The sequence below is a fragment of the Lepisosteus platostomus genome, chromosome 9, assembly GCF_059453375.1.
Source record: "Lepisosteus platostomus isolate fLepPlt1 chromosome 9, fLepPlt1.hap1, whole genome shotgun sequence".
NCBI classification, from domain to species: domain Eukaryota; kingdom Metazoa; phylum Chordata; class Actinopteri; order Semionotiformes; family Lepisosteidae; genus Lepisosteus; species Lepisosteus platostomus.
Genome location: NC_142619.1, coordinates 9354862 through 9372133, shown reverse-complemented (window position 1 = coordinate 9372133; position 17272 = coordinate 9354862). Strand labels below are relative to the sequence as shown.

Genomic DNA, 17272 nt, shown 5'->3' with positions numbered 1-17272 from the left:
CCACACAACTTAGCATCACTCCATTGACTTCAGGCAGAACTAAAGATGATTGAGTCACGGTAATTTTGAGTTCCGATGTCAATCTAGGAAAGAAATGGTGTTGTGGGGGCAGTATTATTCCTGGAACTCATTAAAACAAACAAATGCCAATCATAGCTGCTTTTACTGTAGGTACTATGTACAATTTACTGTACTGAAAAATGATTAAGTGTGGAATGATGAGAAGGGACAGAAAAAATAAACTAACAGAATAGACATCGCTGCGAGAGCGAATTGACCAGAACTACAAACAGATGGACACAATCAAGAAAATCAGATCATTGTTGAATGAAAGGAAAACTGGACTACATCGCAGGAAGCTGAATAAAGACGTACAGTAAAAGAATCGAACGGAGACTTCAGAATTATTCTATTGGCTCGGCAGATGTCTTCATGCAGGATAACTTCAAACATAACAAAATCACTCAAAAATAGTACAAAAAGGGAAAAATCTATATGACAAGAAAAACAGAACAGCAGGCATACAGTATGCTGGAAGTGTAATGACTGTTCAGCACATGCACTGGTAACAGTGATGAAGGAATGAACAGCAGAGTGCTGTACTTTCCTACTGTGAAAGTTCACGATAGTGCGAAAGATCACAGATGCTCTGTAAACAGATGAGAACCGAGGACCCGCTGACTGGTGGGTAGGGACAGAGCAGTTCCAATTTTAAGGAAATACACCGTGGGTCAAATGGTAAATGTCACCAATTATTAAGGTGAAGATATATTGGGTTTATTATTTCTAATGAGGCTCTAAAGAATTATAAAGGGACTTTTGTAAATAGTTATTTATTCCTATTTATGGTTCCCTCCCTGTCCTGGACCTATTGTCCCTGTTTTTTGTATCTCTGTGTGTGTCTGAGGCAGCACAGATTGAACAGGCCCTGCAGCAGTTTGCCCATGCAGCAGTCACGCAGGTCCACATGGGAGGTGTGGGGAGTGGGGAGTGGGGTGGGGGAGTGGCTGATGGGTAAAAAAGCCTCTAACCTACGAAAACCCGACGAGTAGGATAAAGGCGAACTTCCCAGCCCCAGGGAGTCAGGAGGAAATGACTGCTGCTGAGTGTGTATATTTGTTTTAGTGAATCTGCTGTTCATTGTTTTTGCTCTTACTGGGTTTTTGTTTTAATTCTCTATACTGAGTAAATTAAACAAAACATGGTGGCACTAAGATCTAGTACAAAACCCTAAGGAAATGCTGCACACAGTAATGGACAGCAGTGATATTGGTGCAATGCAGAGTACATTGTTATTAGTGGATGTCTGTTCTCTATTGCACCGTTAACAAATGGACACTTTTACATTTTTCACTAGGTGTAAGGGGTCTATAAAGTTAAATTTATCATGTACTGTATATACTATGTCTACCACAAGTATCCAGCCCTGGTCCTGAAGGCCGGTGAGTTGTGTGGGATTTAAGTTCAACATCATCTCTTAATGAGCTAAACCATTTGGTGACTGGTTTAACTGGACAAAGTTTACAACTTCTCCCAGCTCTAAAGAGACCTTGAAAACCTGCAGATACTCCACCCTCCAGGACCAGAATTGGGACCAGGACACAAACAGATTCGAGGGGGCATCGCCTCCTCATGAAACATCAAGCATGCAGCAGGAAAAGAGCCTTAAAGGTCTTCGGCAATATTTGATTAAGTTCTCATTTCAAATCTGGTACTGCTATGGCTGCTGTTACTTTGAGATTGAGTTTAACATGGAAATGTTGATGCCACAGATGATTACTGAGTCTTTACAAAAACATGTACAAGGCAGTTGTATTCCATTAAGCTTTACATTTGTACAGTATTTTTCCACAAAAGTAACCACAAAAGTCATCTTGAGCTTGTGGCCTCAAAGAGTAAGCAAGCCATGATATGTCATAATGGCCACTAAAAAAAAACAAATTCTCTGTTCTTTAGGGCACTGCCAAGTAGCCCAGAAAAAAAAATCACTCTGAGCACAGGTTAATCTAGATGGTTTCATCTGTCAGGGAAATGTTGGCTTCAGGTCTCAGTAAACCAGCAATTCCTATGTCCCTAGTGTCTGTGAGCTTGCAGAGACAGTGCTAAGTGATGATAAAGTGTATTAATCAGTGCTCCTAGTAGTTACAGCGTGCAGTGTTTCCAAAAGATGAGTGACTGATGGGTGATTGAGCCATAGTTGAGTCCTGCTCATCCTCATTGTCACTGTGGAGTCATTGCCATGAGTCACAATGTAAAGCAACAACTGAAAATACCAAATTGAGCAAGTAAAAAAAAAACAACAACACAAAAACAGTTTAAAAATAAATCACCATTCTCATGCATGCAGAGTACCAGGTGTGTTTTTAGAATATGCGTTTCAAAGAGAGGAACTGTAATTTTCCATAAGGAACTGGAGAAAAGAACTCCAGCTAAAATTTCTGAGCTCAGGTGTATTTTCTTGTATATAAAGACAAATGAACCAGATCTTGTGGTGCTGGAAGGACTGGTCCCACTGAGACACAAAGACACAATTACTGTACATGTACAATTAAAGGAAATAAACAAATAAGCTCTGCTGATAAAATGCATTTGCTGCAATCGCCACACACACAAAAAAAAACTTCCAGCTTTGGAGTTCAAGCCTAACTAAACAGCAAAAGCACAATAAAGAAAAGATTGCTGGCTGATACTGATCTGATGTCCCAAGTCTCGTTTATACAGAAGGTAATGAGGAAATAAATAGAACTTTAAGTTGATAATTGTTTAAGCCTTTAACTGCTTCAACTCAATAGTCTTCAATTTTGAGTCTTTCACATGGATATAATACTAACTTCAGAAAACAGTGGTATAGTTAAGAATAGCAACGAGATCTTCAAAGGAGTACATAAGATGCTTGAAACTTTCAGATTTTCCAAAGGCATCAGATACATTTCTGCACTTGCACGCAGAAAACGTAATCAAAACAACAAACTGGTACAATAAATGAAATCCCAAGGTTATAATATTCATATACTGTAGGTTTATTTCTTAAGTGCACAAGTAATGAGATTGAATGGCGTGAATCATCTTAGATGAAGGAGGTAACAGCACTTCATTTGACCTATCAAAATTCACAAACATTGAAAATGTAAAAGCAGATGTAGAATTGAAACTTTTTGTTTAATTATACTTACTCCTCAAAATCTTTGTCAATTACTGTAGTTGAAATAAATTTAGTGTGCTGCAGAGGTTGGCCTGTAATGTCTATTTTTATTTATGAACCTGTATTTGGAGCAGAACTAAGTTTAACACTACAGTAAGTTTAGATCTGGTTTTGAAGTACTATAGAACTACTGTAAGTACTTTAGTACGTGAGCTAAAATACATGTAGAAAACACATAGAATTCAGATCAGAGACTGAATAAGGACAGTAACCGACTTAAGATATTTCCATGAATACTGTTAATTCAAAAGAGAAAGACAGTAAAATATGGTTATTTTAAAAATAGCCTTGTAATATATACAAACTTAAAAGTTAGCATCACACACTTTAAATACGTTAAGACGTGCTTCTTTTTCAACATTTATGTTTTTGTTGTGCACAAAACACTGTAAAAAACATTAGCCTTTAAATTCTACAGGGCTTTCGGCACTCTATCCAAGATGTGTGAGCACTTTGAAATGTAAAGTACTTCTTAGCAGAAATGCATTAAAAATTGTACACTTTCAGAAAATCTGGTTGCTCAATTAACCCCTCCCTTAAACCATAAAATAAGTGATTTATGGTTACTTAAATTTAGTGATTAAAACAGAAAGAAAAGATAAATAGACAAATAGCCTACTTAATACTTCAAAAACAATTAGAAGTTGTCAAAAGTCAGTTTTAACTTAATAATTAACTTTAAAAGATAAGTGAATTACTATTCATATTGTAATGCATATGGCCGACATAACTGGTTGTGCAAGCCGGCGTACCAGCATGGCGACGTTACTGCCCTTCCCTGTGAATAGCAGTGACCTCTGAGATTTCCCTTTAGTTCAACTGACTGGGTCCCTGTTGGGTGACACTGGAGGCCCGGGTTCGAGTCCCCAGCGGGGGGCCGACCTGAGGCAGAAGTGGCAAGGGCGCATACCCACGTGAACCCGAGAGCGCTTCAATTTTAATGTTGAAGTGGAGCAAGTTTAAGTATATTCCACGAGTGTGAAATGAAGGGCTGCCAAATTTAATAAGAAATAAAATCCTTACAGTACATACAATTTTCTTTTTTAGACAGAGCAGAGGACCCAGCATAGCATGGTCAAAAGAACAACTACAGCATTAGAAACAGACTTACTACAAGTTCAGAGAATTCACTGTGATGTTGAAAGTGTCTATTCTCTCAGTGCTCTCCACAGAGCAGTAAGCACCTACAGTAACTAATCTCTTTCCTTCATCAGGCTGCATAAACAGCTACACTTCAGGTAGTCTTCAAATTAGATAATTTCTACAAAAGTAGTATATCTCCAAAACAAACCGGCTCCCCAGAAGGACAATCTCTGTGATGCCTCATATGCAATTTTGCAACAAAACTAACTCCTTGTGTCAAAATTTAAATACACCACTCCACTTACAGATATCAATATGAACAACTGTTACCTGAAACAAGGTGATCTGGATTTGTTACAGAGGTGCAGACATAAACAGTTCCCCTGTAGTTTGTTAATGTTAATTCACTACAACACATTAACTACTACTCAGTAGGCTGAATAAACATGATAAAAACATTAAAACAGAAAACATAGTTTAACAAAACAATACTATGCTTGAAAAACTGATGAATTACTTTGTTCATGATTCTTAAATCATGCCTGTGAGTGCGTGTTCAAATCTTCTCCCTTTATCATATCAATATTAGTTTCGGACAATATACGCAAAGACAACGAGTTCTTTGTCACCTACTGATGGGATCGCTGCAATTCACACATGGGATTAAAGAGGTTAAACGGCTCACTCCCTCAGCTCTGGAAAACAGCAGACCAACCAGTTACAGCAGCTCACATCCCACCCTTTTCCTTCCTCTTCCACCAGAAAGAATGAAGGCAGCAACTCCCTCAAACTCCCTAAGAGCCACCCTAGTTACATGAAGGAGGACTTGGCAGTGGATGCCAAAATTTTTCTGTGGGGGGTGGGGGGGAGTGGAGTGAAACAATCATTCCCATGGTCAAGAAAATAATAACACTCTAAAAAAACAAACCACCAGCTTGAGAAAAATGCATGGGGCAGACTCAAAATGTGCACAGAAAAAACATCTGTTATCTCTCACCCTAAGTTTAGACACGTTATTTACTAGTGGAGAAAGAAAAGGCTAGTGTAATTTTTATTTTCTAATAGTTTTCACCTCTAATTAGCACCTTTCATATTGTTAATTGAAGTAATACTAGAATACCAGAAACAGTACTATTCTAACCTTCAACGCTGCAGAAGCACTGCCGCACTTTTTGCAGAATACAGTTCTCTGATGACTTTTGAGAGGTCAAAAAGATTGTTTAAGCTTGAGGAGAGACTGGAAAGGTTTTCAAAAATATTAATAACATTGGTCAGAGAACAAGAATAAAAAGTCTTCAAAGTGAATAGTTATGTTCTAAATAATTAATAATAACTCGTTATTCATTATTCAGTCTTTTTTTACTTGGATAATTATTTTTTAAAGAAATGATTTTCTATTCTTTGTAACAAGCCCTGAACAGCTCATTTAGTTCACTAAGTACTTTCATTTCTTACAAAATGTTTAAATATTTTAAATATTTTTGACTATCAAAAAACTTATTTTCTTTATCACTGGAGCAGTTTTGTTTTTCCATTTAACCAAGAAAAATCTTCTGATAGCAGTCTCATCAGGAGTACCCAAGTTTTCCTTCCTACTCACAATTTGTGGAAATCAAAATAGCATCCAAAATATGAACATCATTGTTTGGAAGGGAAATAAGGTGGTGTAATGAGACCTGATTCCCTTCCCACATACAGGGAACAAAGTTCACTGCCTTAGTTTCTTGTTATGAATAAGGAGAAAAAACTGCACTGTTTTTGTCCCAGGTTAATGCTAGAGAATGCTAACAATGGAATCCATACCTGCAATTCCAGCAAAGCTACCAAGAGTAAAAGAGTCATGCCTAGGTAAAAAGTAACAGAAACATAGGTTACCTTTAGCTTTCCAAAACCAATACTTGCGTCGTCGGTGCATTTTCAGTATCCAAAGCCCTTTCGGGGTGAGAAACAGAATGCTGAGCTCAGACTGCCTTGGGTTTTAAACAGCTTTAACATGACAAGCAAGTCAGACATCTCTCCCGAACAGCCAATACCTCCCAGGTAAAAGTTGCTCATCACCTACCAGTAAAGACAACACAACAACGTGACATCTTGTGATGTGCTGCTAGGTAGTCCATTTTTGTCTCACCGGCAGGAGAGGTGAAAAGAGTTATATAAAAAGAAAAGAGTTCTGCGACTTTGCTGTGACCAAACTTCCTGTTGCACTGCAATACAAAGCACCACCAATATAAATAAGCCTCGCTTCCCCTAGAACCACAGCGCTGGACCAAGTATCACAGCCTAACAATAAGAGCAATTAATTAACAATGGCTGCTGTATTTTTGCTTCATTACCAAACCCAAACAGAATGCGTACACTTCCCTAGGAAACATCCATAAGCCTCACTCAAGATGGTACATGATAATTTCCCCGCCAAGTACTGAAAGAATAAGGCATTTTTCTTTTGCACTAGAGCTGTATACTGACAACAGAACTGACTTAGATTTGGTCATTCCAAGAGGAAAACAAAGCACACAAGACAGGAAACACTAGTAGTGGGGGAAAAAAACATAGGCATTCTTAGCTAGGCCTCCAAATAACCTTTTTTGTTGTGTGACTCAACAGGTTGGTCAAACTCACATTTTTTCCCTTACTTTTCCTGAAAAGACTACAAAGAAGTCCATGAGGACTCCTGAGTCACTCCTTCAGTGAGAGCCTCTGATTAGAGTGCCAGGTGAACCCTATTCTGGATTCTGTTATTGGATGACAGTGTTTTGTGGGGTTCGAAGATAGAAGAAGCAATGGGTACCACCCTGGTTCGGGAGCTGAAATTTGCTGAAGGTGGACAGGGAATCCCCTGCTTGCTGTACAAAAAGTATCTCTTTGTTCTACCCCCTCCAAGAGTGCAGACATCATGCCATGTGTTTAACAAAATAAAATCCCAGAACACGCAGTTTCAGACGTTCAGTCGTCTGTGACGTCTGGGTGAAGGAAGAGAGGAGACGGTCAGGCCAAAGCAGTAGAAAGTATGTGAAAGCTCCTTATAGATCAGGAACTGTTGCTCAAGGAAGCTTCACAACAATTACAGCTGTACCCCCTCCCATGTTTCACATTGTGCTTTTATAAACATGCTTATTATTAGACAGTCATTGTCCACTACAATGCAAAAGAACAAGAATACTTCCTCTAAAACAGAGCTTCTGCAGATGGCATTTTACTTTGGTTTTTAATGATGTGCTGTTGTTGAAACACTTAATTCACAAACTAAACTCTCAAACACCATGGTAGTATGGTGGCATTGTCACCACCACAACTATTATCTGGTCTACTAGTTTTTTATAATTAATTTACCATTGTCCCAGAAAATTGGGTATTACCCAATATGTTCTTTTTTTTCCACCAAACTAAGTTACCAAATTACTAAACTAAAAATTTAATGACCAAATCCACCCAACAAAATCAAGTATTTAAGTATTTAGGGCTGCCGGCTGGCCTTCAGTTCAGGGAGGGAGACTGTTAGTAGATCCCTGCACATCTGACTGCTGCTACTCCTGATGAATTTCCCAATTAAGCACAGGGACAATCACCTGACCCCTTAATTCAACTGGTATAACAGTTTCTCATACAGCTATCTGATCAGCAGTAGTGGGATTGCTGTTGCAGAACGTGAATCTTCACCTATGTGTAAAGCACTTTATGGGATTCTTTGGGATGAATAACAATCTATAAATCCAGGTAATTATTATAGTCCAGACCTCACTGGTTTGACCATGGTCGATGCCTTTAGCTGACTCAGCAGCAGGGCTTGGGAATTTTAGAATATTGCTCCTTCCTTTATATTAGCTACATATCAATGCAAACAGGGTGGAACCAGCTAAAATCATGCTAAATGCAAGATTAAGTTTGCCACCCTTCCTGTCATTTATAATTTAGAGTTTCCCATATCAGTCTTTAATAGTGGGGAAAAGCATTTTGTAACAGTATAAAATATAGAAGCTTTCCACATGAGAGAAATAATAACCAGTGCTGTGACTATAGAAAATCAACACACTGTTTCCAAAGTAACATTTTGTGGCCTAACCGCCTGGAATCACATTGAATCAAAATTTATTTTACTTAAATTTATTTTGCGCAAATTTATTTTAAATTTTAAAAAACTTAAAATTGTTTATTTCACTCCAAAGTGATAAACAAATGTTTAAACATTCTGTAAAGTCATTACAAATGAAAACCTAGACAAATGGCTTGGATATGTGTACACAGTCCTTCGTAAAAAGCAATTTCTTAGCTCTGGTGTAACCAATTACCTTCCAAATCATTAGCCTCCACCTGGGTTCAGCTGCAGTCATTTTGATGATTTCAGAATAAACTTACGTCTCCTTTACTGGATAGTGCAATCTTAAAGTAAAGTGACAATTACGGACAAGGAGCTATCAAAAAATCTCTAGGATTATAGAAAGGCCCATAGCAAGAGATGGATATAAAAAGATTTCAAAGGCCTTAACTATCCCTTGGAGCACAGTGAAGACAATTATTAAGAACTGGAAGGTGTATGGCACCATCCAGATCTTACCTAGATCAGGTCATCCCCCCAAACAAAAACAGCAACAAAGCATTAAAGTGTTACTGCAAACATGCACAAAAGCGAAATGGAAGTAATTGGCCTACTGTAAATGCAAAGTGTCATATTTGGCACAAACACAACACAGGAGGAGTACATCATTGTCATCATTGTCTGAAACCTCTATTAATGGTCTTGACTTTGAGTCATACTCAGGAAGCAAATAATTTCATATATTGCAAATGTATATAATTTACAGAGAATAGGATAGAATATGAAATCTCTCAATGTGGATATTCTTTCTGTTGAAATTTAAAAGAACTAAAGTAATTATTTTGAGATAAAATATCAACATTTTAAGGAAATAATATATTTTACAATGAAACCCCAAACATCCATATCTGCATTTGTCACTCAATCAGTAGATTGGCTTTAATGTGAACAACAAAATACACTGAGTGTTCTGATGCCATCTAGTGACAGAACAGCATTCATTTGAAAATCTGTTTTTTCTAACTACAACAGAATCTAGATTATTTGTATAAATCAGGAAGAGCAGTGTAAAGTATACAATTAGCATATAAGTACGTACTAATAAATATAAAATTACGTCATCCAGATTTGAGCATTCACTCTGTGCTGTTTTTTAATACATTAACCATTTGTTAATTTTAAAATGTGCATTATCTTTAAAGCCTACAGCTTATAATTTAAGAATTAATGTTTTCATGACCAACATTGAGGACATTTTCTAAATTTCAGTAAGATTTTGATATATACCATACAGTAATGTGAAAAAGTGTTTGTCCCCTTCCCGATTTCTTATTTTTTTGCATGTTTGTCACACTGAAATGTTTCAGATCATCAAACAAATTGAAATATTAGACAAAGATAACACAAGTAAACACTTTTTCACACCACTGTACTGTATATATCATATATACCTCTACTGGTATGTACTAGTGCTGTTAAACCCACAATCAAAGCTCCAAAGGTGCAATTTTATGCAATCAGTATGCTGATTAAAATGTTATTCTCAAAGAAATTATTGAATAAGTATAGTTTCTTTTAGATTCTGAATTAATACTATCATATTCCAACTCTAAATACCTGAAATTAACATACAGTACTGATTTGGAATTCCTGAAGGTAACTCCATTCTTATACTTTTTGCTTTATTTCTTAAGTAAAATGCAGTTATTTGTCCTCTCTATTTTGTTTTGAAAATGCTGAGGTGTGTTATTATGTGTGTGCTTAAGTACACACCAAATATAATTTACACATTCCTTAATAAATGAATATCTGCACTTCTCTCTGACTGGTACAGTGTAAACAAAGCCTTATGCAAGTAACTTCATAATCTTCTTATCAAGCCCATGCAAGATCCGTCCACACACAACCCCGAAGACATGCTGTGAAAGCCAGCAGACCTATATGTTCTGTTTATGCTCCAGTGCAGATGTATAGCTACTCCAAAATCAAGTGCAAAATGTTGAATATGCATACCTGGAAAGAGCCAGAAGCTTAAGAAGAGAAATTTATCAGATTTGCATCCTAGCCGTTTTTTAGAACATTATCTTCATTAATTGTTAGGAAAAGGTTAAGAGATTTTTTTACCGACAAAAGATAAACATTGATACCCAGATTTTCTGTGTCTGGAACAGTCATACATTCATCATTTTTAGGAATTTTAATAATGTGTCCAGTTGTGGATGAATTAACAAAAATTCACTAGCCAATATATCTGTTACTGACACTTTCAACATAAATAAACTTGCAACCGGTAAGTCCAAAATGTAGAATCATGACCACAGCAATGAATATTCAGCTTGGCAGTACAAACAATCCTTTCAATCCTAGAGCCCCCCACACCAATTAGTTGAGTAAAGAGAAACTTGAATTAAATCTGTTGTTTGGAGATTCTGAGCAATATATGCTTTTTCATTAAGAAGCAGATGATGGCAACACTTAGTGACAAAAGAAAGTGCATGAATTTAGCATAATTTCAGCCTGGTGTGACATTATATTGCAATTCTTGTTAAGAATACTCTAACCTTTTTCTTACCCATTCCTATTTCCTTGTGGCTTGGTGTATGAATTGTATGCCCTTTAGACTTTCCTATATTATTTATCTCATAATCTGTTCATCTCTACTAGTTTACAGGCTGTCAAGGGCAGTGCGTTATCATCCCATCCCATGGATGATCTAAGTGTTTCAACGGTCAAAAGTATAGGTTTCTGCTCCCTGTATGACTCCCGTCTTCTAAAATCAGTCCCACCTTTATATGAGGATAGAGAACCAAACTACTGTAGCTGGGACTAGAATGTCCTGACTGTGGCACTGTGTGGAACAAAACCTTCTCTTTTTAAAAAAAATCTAGAATACCAACTAAGCAAGTTCAGGTTCAAAACGTTTTTGCCAACAAGTGCAATTAATTTCTATTCCAATCAATTTAAATGTTCAAATATAATGTGAAAACCACTATGATATACTGATACTAATCACGGATGACATACGTCAAAAGTACCCCAGGCAGTACCCAGCACTTACCTTCTGTGTTTGGGAGTGTCTTGTGACTGTGTGCGTGTGCCGTAAGTGAAAAGTGTGCATTTGGGTGTGACTTGTGAGGCAGTCCCACTGACACCCCAATTGCCCAATCAGGTGACAATACTCAATCTTTACACACAACGCATTTTCTTTGCCAGTCTAACAACAGCACTTACAGTGCTGGGTACTGCAATACCCTCCAATTGCAATAACATTCTTTAATTGCAAAGAAGTACAGTGTCAGATTTTGAATATTTGAATCAGTTTATAGTTATAACTCCTTATGTTTTTTGTTTCCAAGACTAAATATTGCTCATGCACAACCTATGGCACCAAAGAGATAGAGATGAGTAAAAGAATTACAGTTAAACTGTTATCACTCTTTAGAGTTTTGGTTTGGAATTAGTTAAACCTCTTGTCTAGTCAGGGGGAAAAAAAGTTTCTATAACAGCATAGTAAGGACTCTAATAGCAGTTAGATAGCAGTTTTTGTTTTGGTTATTATGGTTTAGAGAAAATAATTACTGAGAAATCATACTATAATGTAATTTGAAAAAAACAATCAGCTTATTGACAGGCCATCTAACTCCTAGATTTTAGTATAAAAATATATCAGAGGAGTAGAAGTAAATATTATTGAAGCTGCAAAGGAGGTTACACTTAAAATGGAACTTGAAGAAGATAAAACTATGAAAAAAAACTAACAGTAGGTGTTCATGTTGGCATCATTTTGGATTTCTAGACAATATGGGGAATTCACAAAAAATAAAAAGTCAGAATGAATGCTAAGATATATATTTTACCCTTTGAACTTTAAATGAAAGGATGTTATGCTTAAATTGTAAAATGCACTACTGAAACTCATTTCAAGTAGTATGGACAATTTCAGTCACCCTGTTAAAAAAATATACTGCTGTTGTGGAATCAGTCCAAAGAAAAGTGACCAGATACATTCCTCAATTTAAAGATACAGTATGTGCTACAATTCTTTTAGGGTGAATCTCTTGAGCACAGAATACTACAAGGGAACCTTCTTCAAATATTCAACCTCTTCATTGAGAAACACAGAGGTTTAAGGTAGAAACAATGGGAATGTGCATTTCAAATTAAGAACAGGAGGCCCTCTTTTTAGAGACAGTTGTGTGGGAGCAACACGTTCAAATTGTTGAAGATGATAATGTGGCTTCCTTGCCAGAGCTCCTGGGGAGCTCTGTGAGCAACAGTAACCCCTGTTTCCCCCTGGGATCCTACAGGCAACTCTCTCCTCTAATCAGTGCTGAACCTCCAAATTAGGGCTGCGTTGCTCGTGAGGTGTTAAAAGACAAGTGGCCTGAATGTGCACAGGTAAGAGGGGTTGCCCTACAACTTCCTTCTTCTTCTGTGTTCAGTCATGGAGTTTGTAGCTGTGAGCCAGTAAGTCAAAAACACTAAATGTGTTCTTCCAAATCCGGTGGGTATATGCAAATAATTGGCAATAAATAAAAAAGCAATTTTCTGAAAGGTTGGAGATCCAAAATCCAAAAATCTTCCACACAATCGATGGGGGATAGTACTTTCAAAGTCACAAACATCACTGTAAATGACAAGTTGAAATCTGCAAAACATCAAATTATTGCCAGGCATGGATATGCCATTTCAAAGGTATTTCAAGAAGAAATAATTTTGCTTAAGGACCAGTAGGCCTTCTCCATACAGCATGGCAGATAAGAAATGAATGATCACCGGTATATACTAAAGGACCAGCATTGAGTTCACATCATGTCACTGCTGTCAATCACATGATTGACAAATAACATAGGATATGATTGATTAAATAACACAGGAACAATGAATGTGGTACTCTTATTTAAATTGAGTGGTTAATGAAAGTTCTGGAGGAATGAAGGCAGCCAAGCTCAATAAACTCAGCTGCTGCAAACTAATTCTGACGTAAGCACTCAGTCTCCATACGTATATATCAAACGTCACCCTCTGTCCTTCTGCGTTCGTTTTTGCATGGCTCGTTTTTTGCATCGTACAAGTATGTGCTCTGCCCAGCGCTACTTACTCTCGTGTTTCGATTACTCATGGATCTGCAAATCTTCTGAGCCGACAAATAACTTTTCGGCAGCACAAAGGATTCCCCTAGGCTCCTCGACCAGCACGTTCCTCCTGTTTCTCTTACCAGCATCTCGTCGCCTCCATCCCCTGCTTTCCTACCAGCACCGCTCAACTCCCAGCCAGTCCTCACAGGATTCAGCTCCTCGCTGAAGATTACATTCTGCCATCATCGTCCCTCCCTCATCACAAATCCAGCCCTCTCCTTCCTCTACGGTGAATTCTCCAAGCAGCCCCTGCCTCACATGTAAACGTCCTCACCATGCTTAACGTATATCCGCTCCTCCTTCTCCTGGTCATCTCCCGTGATTACCAACTGGACTGTGGCAAGCCTTCAGAGAACGCTCCGAAAACACAGTGTCCGGTTTAAAAGAAATGCTCCCAAAAAAGTTATGTTTTCACAGAATCTATCTGCAGTCTAAAAAAAGCAAACTGCAGTTCCACAGTATTCCCTGGCGCCGCTGTTCCCCAGCCTTATACAAGGACCCTGAGGCTGCCTGTGACTTCACCTGCGTCTTCTGCTGTGTCTCGTCCTGCTATATCTTCGTCTGTGTTTCTTCTTCAACCAACCCTTACCTTTTCTGGGCAACTGCACCCTGCTTCTTCTGCCCAGCCTTCTTCTCTAAACCCACGCTGCCGAGTCTAAGGCCCCAGGTCCACGTCCCTCCCCCATCCCTTCCTCTCTATTTAATTTCATTTCTGCACTCTCTTCTGTCTCCGCCTTCATCCAACCCATCATTCCCTCCCGCACCACCCGCTGGTCATGCTCCCGCTCCCATCTCTCCTGCCTCATCCCCCCATAACAGGGACTTTTCTCTCTGAAAAGCCGTTCCTCTTTCAGCTGCTCCTAATGCACTGGTGTTTAGTCCTCCTCCCATTCCTCTCTCACTCCGACAGCAAATTTTAAGAGGTGCAGATGTCAATCTAGCTCACCCTTTCTATTCCTCCACTTATAACTCCTACTCTAGAACAGTCAACTGTGGTACAGTCTTCGTTACTCTCAAATCTTCCGATCCTCACTCTGCTTCAGTCCTCACAATTTCTGAGCTTTGCCTGGCTTTCAGCATCTTTCATGACATCATGTGCATAATCAACAGGAACCTGATGATTACATGCGCATCAATTTATCGGTCTGCTTTGGGGACTCCCTGTTCTATGACTATCATAAGCAGTTCTCGGCTAAGGCTGCTGCCCGCCTACTCCAGTGGAATCAGTGCACGTACTGGGGAGCCTTGACATCGAGCTTTACTGCCGTATATTTGCTGGCATCAGATCTCTTTCCTGTGACATTTGTTCCAACCAGTCACACGCCTCGAACCTTTGTCCAGATACCATCCGCAAGCTTGACCCCGACCCCGCCTCTTCTCCTCCACAATACCAATTTTTCCACCAGGTCTTTTTCAATTCTACTCAGTCCAGTCACCCTTTCGTGGTGTTTGGAAGCCAACAAATTTGCAATAACTTTAATTCCTCGTCCTGTACTGCTTCCTTCATACCTGCAGCTTCTGCGGTGAAGCTCATGCTTGCCCAGTGTGCCCCCGCCTGCCCTTCCATGTGCACTCCCAAATGACTGTTGGCTCATTCATCTACCTCAATTGACATTCCTGCTCTTGCGTCCGAATTTCTCCGCCACCCAAACCCTTTTCCACCCACATCTTGCTCAATGGCCTTTCCTTTGGGTTCTCACCAGGCTTCTGCACACTTTCTTCTTCCCCTGTCATCTGCGGGAATGTGCAATCTGCTACTGCCGATCCTCAGTCCATGGATTCCTTGCTGGCACCCGAAGTTGAGAAAGGTTTCATGATTGGCCCATTTGATTCTCCGCCATTTCCCACATACTGTATCAACCCTATTGGTAAATACTCTGGTAAAAAACACTGCATAATTGACCTGTCAGCTCCACATAACTCCTGCGTGCCAAGCGCCAATAGTCTTATTCCTAGCTCCAACTTCTTCTTGCATGATGCCACGATAAACCATGCTATGTCACTCATCAAACAGCAGGTCCAGGTGCCTGGCTTGCAAAGGCTGACATCTCCAGTGCCTTTAAGGTGAAAACTCTTGACCCCGACTTCTGGCATCTCTTTGGAGTTTTATTGGCGGAATAAGTTCTTCTTTGCAGTTTGCTGAACTTTCAGCTGCAAGAGTAGCCCACGCATTTTTGACACCCTAGCTGAAGCTCTGTACTGGATCCTCTTAAATAACTACAAGCTCCCTCTCCAAACCATCTTCTTGATTATTTCCTCAATACAGATTTTCCCCCTGCAAGAGCCTCCTCCACAGTTATTTCTGTTTTTAAGAACCTAGGAGACAAAACATCTGCCCCCTCCCATACTACTGAATTCCTTGGGATCATCCTCAATTCCATCGATTTCTCTGCCTCCCTGCCTCATGACAAACCCGACCGGAACCAGCTGTATATTTCTACCTACTCTTCTGCTAAATTTTGCATAGAAAGGGAACTTCTCTCCCTGCTTGGCCACCTCAATTATACCATGCGCATCATTCCTCAAGGCCGGTCGTTCATTTCCTACCTTCTTGACCTTGCCTCTTCACCATCATGTAAGCCTTTCTGCTAACTGCAAATCCAAACTCAGGCTATGGCAGCTATTCTTGGCCAACTGGAACGGCATATCTCTTGTCTACAATGATCTCTTGTCTGCCCCTGCGGATATCCAGCTTTTTACCAATGCAGCCCCCTCTATTGGCTTTGGAGGTTACTACCAAGGCCAATGGTTCACAGCCCCTTGGCCTGCTTCTCCATTCCTCTTGCCGAGCGGTCTTCTGACTTATTCGAAATATTCCCAACAGTTGTTGCTGCTACTCTTTGGGGTGACAATTGGAAACAAAAATCCATTCTTATTTATTAGGATAACATCACAGTAGCTCACATAATCAACAAAGGAAGGTCACCGCCCCAATCCATTAGGAAATTCCTCTGACGCCTTAAATGGATTTCTCTCACAAATCAATTAATTCTTGCTGAAGCTCATATTCCATGCCACCTCAAAGGGATAGCTGATTCTCTCTATCACTTTCAATTTCAGAAGTTCAGGAACTTGGCACCAGATGCATGCTTGAAACCTTGCACAATACCTCCTTATTCAGAACTCACATTCTTCTGAATCATCCTTTCCATCGCTATCTCTAGCCGGCACAGCAAACTATCCTATCGGGGATTGCTCCTCGCACTCTCAGTTCGTACTGTACTGCCTGGAAGGGCTTCCAATCCTTCAGCATTTCCCATCTCCTAGACACAAAGTTCCCATCTTTTGATTTTCTCACCATATCGTCTTTTATCTGCTATTGTAGAAACTCACTCAATGTGCGGATATCCACTACTAAGGCATACCTCAGTGGCATCCAGTTCTTCCATAAACTCCCTTTTGGCACAACCTGTCCATCCCTTATTCACCCTCCAATCACTCTCCTTCTAAAAGGCTTCCAGCGATCTGGGAAACCCCTTCAGAATCAACGCACACCACTCACCTCAGACATCCTGGAATCCTGCATTCATGTTCTCAGATCTAGTTACCACTCACGCTGGGTTGACAGCACACTTGAATCCCTGTTTCTGCTGGCATTCTTCAGCTTCCTGAGACGCTCTGAATTTACTGCTACTTCTGCATCCTTTGATCCTTCTTCCCAACCTTGCTTATCCGACATCAATATCTTATCTCCCGATACTTTAACCTTCTATCTCAAGAAAAGCAAAACTGATCAGTTCAGGTCCGGCACCCTTATATATAACTCCATTCTTACATTAGCTCATACGAGCCTCTATCCAATTACGTGCGACTTCA

General features: G+C 39.4%; 1 protein-coding gene across 10 annotated transcripts in view; it reads right to left on the bottom strand.

The window, feature by feature from the left end:
* Positions 1–17272, bottom strand: part of fgd4a (FYVE, RhoGEF and PH domain containing 4a) — a 125821-nt gene that overhangs the window by 94376 nt on the left and 14173 nt on the right. For 2 of the 10 annotated variants that reach the window (XM_088646829.1, XM_088646835.1), the window contains exon 1: positions 6348–6491. The exons of 4 other annotated variants lie outside the window; for them this stretch is intronic. In XM_088646829.1, the coding sequence (XP_088502955.1) occupies positions 6348–6402 (55 nt within the window). In that variant the 5' untranslated portion in view covers positions 6403–6491. Of the gene's footprint in view, positions 1–4918; positions 5045–6160; positions 6300–6347; positions 6492–17272 lie in introns of those variants that run through there. 4 more of the 10 variants (XM_088646832.1, XM_088646830.1, XM_088646839.1 and 1 more) reach the window with 4 other exon arrangements.